Source organism: Colobus angolensis, unplaced genomic scaffold (assembly GCF_000951035.1).
Source record: "Colobus angolensis palliatus isolate OR3802 unplaced genomic scaffold, Cang.pa_1.0 Scaffold432, whole genome shotgun sequence".
In the NCBI taxonomy this organism is placed as follows: Eukaryota; Metazoa; Chordata; class Mammalia; order Primates; family Cercopithecidae; genus Colobus; species Colobus angolensis.
The window spans coordinates 1,521,966-1,525,274 of NW_012117733.1; the positions used below are offsets into that span (position 1 = coordinate 1,521,966).

General features: G+C 50.6%; 1 protein-coding gene across 1 annotated transcript in view; it reads left to right on the forward strand.

Annotated features, from left to right (window-relative positions):
* The window catches only part of IL15RA (interleukin 15 receptor, alpha), a 50,088-nt gene that overhangs the window by 2,466 nt on the left and 44,313 nt on the right, over positions 1 to 3,309 (forward strand). The window contains 1 exon segment of the mRNA XM_011957082.1: positions 3 to 252. Within this exon segment, the coding sequence (XP_011812472.1) occupies positions 3 to 252 (250 nt within the window).

The window sequence follows — 3,309 nt, forward strand, 5'->3', positions numbered from 1 at the left end:
AGCGCCGCCGCTGCGCCCGGGTCACCCACGTAAGGGAGCGGGCGGTCAGGCTGGGGTCTCCGAGGCCAAGGTCAGGAGCAGTTCTGCGAAGCCCGTTTTGGCCACCGGAGCGCGGCGCCGGCGGCGTCCAGCAGTTGGGAGACACGGGCGAGTGCGCTTCTCCCAGGCTCTGGGACAGCAGTGCGGCTGTTGCACGGCACGCGGTCCTCGGAGGGGTCCGGGAGAAACTACCCTCCCGACTCCCAGGCAAAAGTAAATTTTGTCAGTGGGAGCTGGGAGGGTGGGGAGGAGCTGTGTCCCGGGGGGAAAAGCGTCGGGCAAGTTGCACACTTGGGGACCTGGAAACAACTTCCAATTCTTAAGCGATCAGGAAACCAGCAGAGGCCGTCGGGATCGGGTGGGGTTGGGGGTGGGAGCCAGCCTGGAGTCTACACTCGCATGAAAACGGGGAAGAAATCTGGTGATCGCTTGTATTCGAGAAGAAAGCGGGTCGCGGGGCTCTGATCTTGGCAGGGAGGATGGAAAGAGCGATTCCTAGGGGTTTTGTACGGGGAGCCAGAGAAGGAGGAGAAACAGTAGCTGGGTCTAACGCTATCCTTGCCAGCGCTTCTTTATCTTTTTTTAGTCAGGGAGCTCTTGGAGGGTCTGATGAAAGCTACGAACTCCCTCCCCGGAAAAATGCGTGAATGCACATACTTACAAAATGTGCATATGATTTCGGGATCAAAGACCCACTGAAGGCCATCCATGGACTCTCTATCGGAGTTAGTAGTTCCACGATCTGTGTGTGTTTTTCACCGAGACCCCAATAATTTACATCCAGTCGGGCCAGTCTGCCCAGGCCCTGGCGTAAGCCATTCCACGCACAGTTGCTGCTTGCTGGTGTGGCCCGAACCCCCCCACCCCCCACCCCACCCCCATCCCAGCTCTGCGAATTTTCGTGAAGTTTCGTTTTCATGAGACTCTGATGCTTGGATTTTCCCTCACATCTGAGAAGCAGAGTTATATTGGTGACCTGGTTGCTTCCTCCCAGCTGGCTAGCAGTGTCACAGGACCCCGAGAGCTGGCAGCTGGGGCAGCTGGATTGCACAATGTGAAAGTGAAATGCAGCCTCAGTCAGAGCTCAGCAGAGAGGAGGTGTCTTCTTAAAGACTGAGTGGATAGGGAGCACCACTGTGGGATCTCTAACCTCATCAGCTGCACAGCCTTGCTCTTTGACCTTAGAAAGGTGTTGCTGCCTTCCTGTCCCAAAGCTCTCAATGATTTTTTTCTTTTTCTTTCTTTTTTGTTTTCTTTTTTGAGATGGAGTCTCACTCTGTCGCCCCGGCTGGTGTGCAGTAGCGCGATCTCGGCTCACTACAACCTCCGCCTCCGGGGTTCAAGCGATTCTCCTGCCTCAGCCTCCTGAGGAGCTGGGATTACAGGCGCCTGCCACAACACCCGGTAACTTTTGTATTTTTAATAGAGACGGGGTTTCACCATGTTGGTCAGGCTGATCTTAAACTCCTGCCCTTGTGATCCGCCCGCCTCGGCCTTCCAAAGTGCTGGGATTACAGGCGTGAGCCACCGCACCCAGTCTATGGGTTGTTTTTTTTTTTCCTTTAACAGCCTTATTGAGGTATAATTGACAGACAATAAACTGCATATGTTGAAGTTGCACACTTTGATAAGTTTGGAGGTAAATGCATACAGACTCATGAAACCATTGCCACCACCCAGAGTGAACACAACTATCACTCCCAAAGACTTCCTCATGCCCTGCACAATCCTCACCTCCCACCTCGCCCATCTCCCAGGCAACCATTTATCTGTTTTTTTGGTCGCTATCAATTTGATGCACTTTCTAGAATTTTTTATGAATAGAATTATACAGTAGGAACTCTTTCTTGTTTGGCCTCTTTCACAGACAGTAATTATTCTGAGAATTTATCCATGTTGTAATTTGTATAAATAGTTCATTGGGGCCTGGCGCGGTGGCTCACGTCTGTAATCCCAGCACTTTTGGGAGGCCGAGGTGGACAGATCACGAGGTCAGGAGATCGAGACCATCCTGGCTAACGTGGTGAAACCCCGTCTCTACTAAAAATACAAAAAAATAAACTAGCCGGGCGAGGTGGCAGGCGCCTGTAGTCCCAGCTACTCGGGAGGCTGAGGCAGGAGAATGGTTTGAACCCAGGAGGCAAAGTTTGCAGTAACCTGAGATCGTGCCATTGCACTCCAGCCTGGGGGAGAGAGCCAAAGCTCAAAAAAAAAAAAAGACCGGGAGCGTGGGCTCACGACTGTAATCCTAGCACTTTGGGAGGCTGAGGTGGGTGGATCACCTGAGGACAGGAGTTCAAGACCAGCCTGGCCAACATGGTGAAACCCTGTCTCTCAAAAATACAAAAATTAGCTGGGCATGATGACGGGTGCCTGTAATCCCAGTTACTCGTGAGGCTGAGGCACGAGGGGTATCTGCAGACCTTTGTGACATTTTCTTTTTTCTTTTTTTTGAGACAGAGTCTTGCTCTTTCACCCAGGCTGGAGTGCAGTGGTGCAATCTCAGTTCACTGCAACCTCAGCCTCCTGGGTTCAAGCGATTCTTGTGACTCAGCCTCCTGAGTAGCTGGGATTACAGGCACGTGCCACCACAGCAGACTAATTTTCATATTTTTAGTAGAGGGGTTTCGCCATGTTGCCCAGGCTGGTCTTGAACTCCTGAGCTCAAGTGACCCACCTGCTGGGATGACAGACGTGAGCCACTGCACCCGGCCAACATTTTTAACAATATCATTAGACCAGAGAGCAGAGAATAAGCAAAAATATCACAATGAGAAGTGCACAGGGTCAGGCCTTGGCTCCATATGGGGGATTGAGGGCACCTGTCATGGGTGTGTTCAACCAGCACACATGCCATTTTACCACCCTTTGTGTGTGTGCTTGCATGGGGGAATCTGGGTGTGCACAGAAAAGATATCTCTCAGCTGAAGGTGGCTGGGAGAGTCTTTTTCCCCTTGGGGATGCTGAATAAACAGTGTGTCATGTGCCTGTGTTTTGCTTGCAACCCACCCCACGAGATCAGGTGTGGAATTTTCCACTTGTGGTGTAATGTCAGAGCTCAAAAAGTTTTGGATTTTGGACCATTTTGGATTTTGGACCATTTTGGATTTTGGATTTGGAGATCAGGAGCACTCAACCTGTATGGTACTATTCAGATGACTTTTTTTTTTTTTTTTTTTTTTTTTTTTTTTTTTAATTTTTTTTGGGAGAAAGGTATCATGCTGTCACCCAGACTAGATTATTTCCATCCTCAACAGTTTTGTACCATAT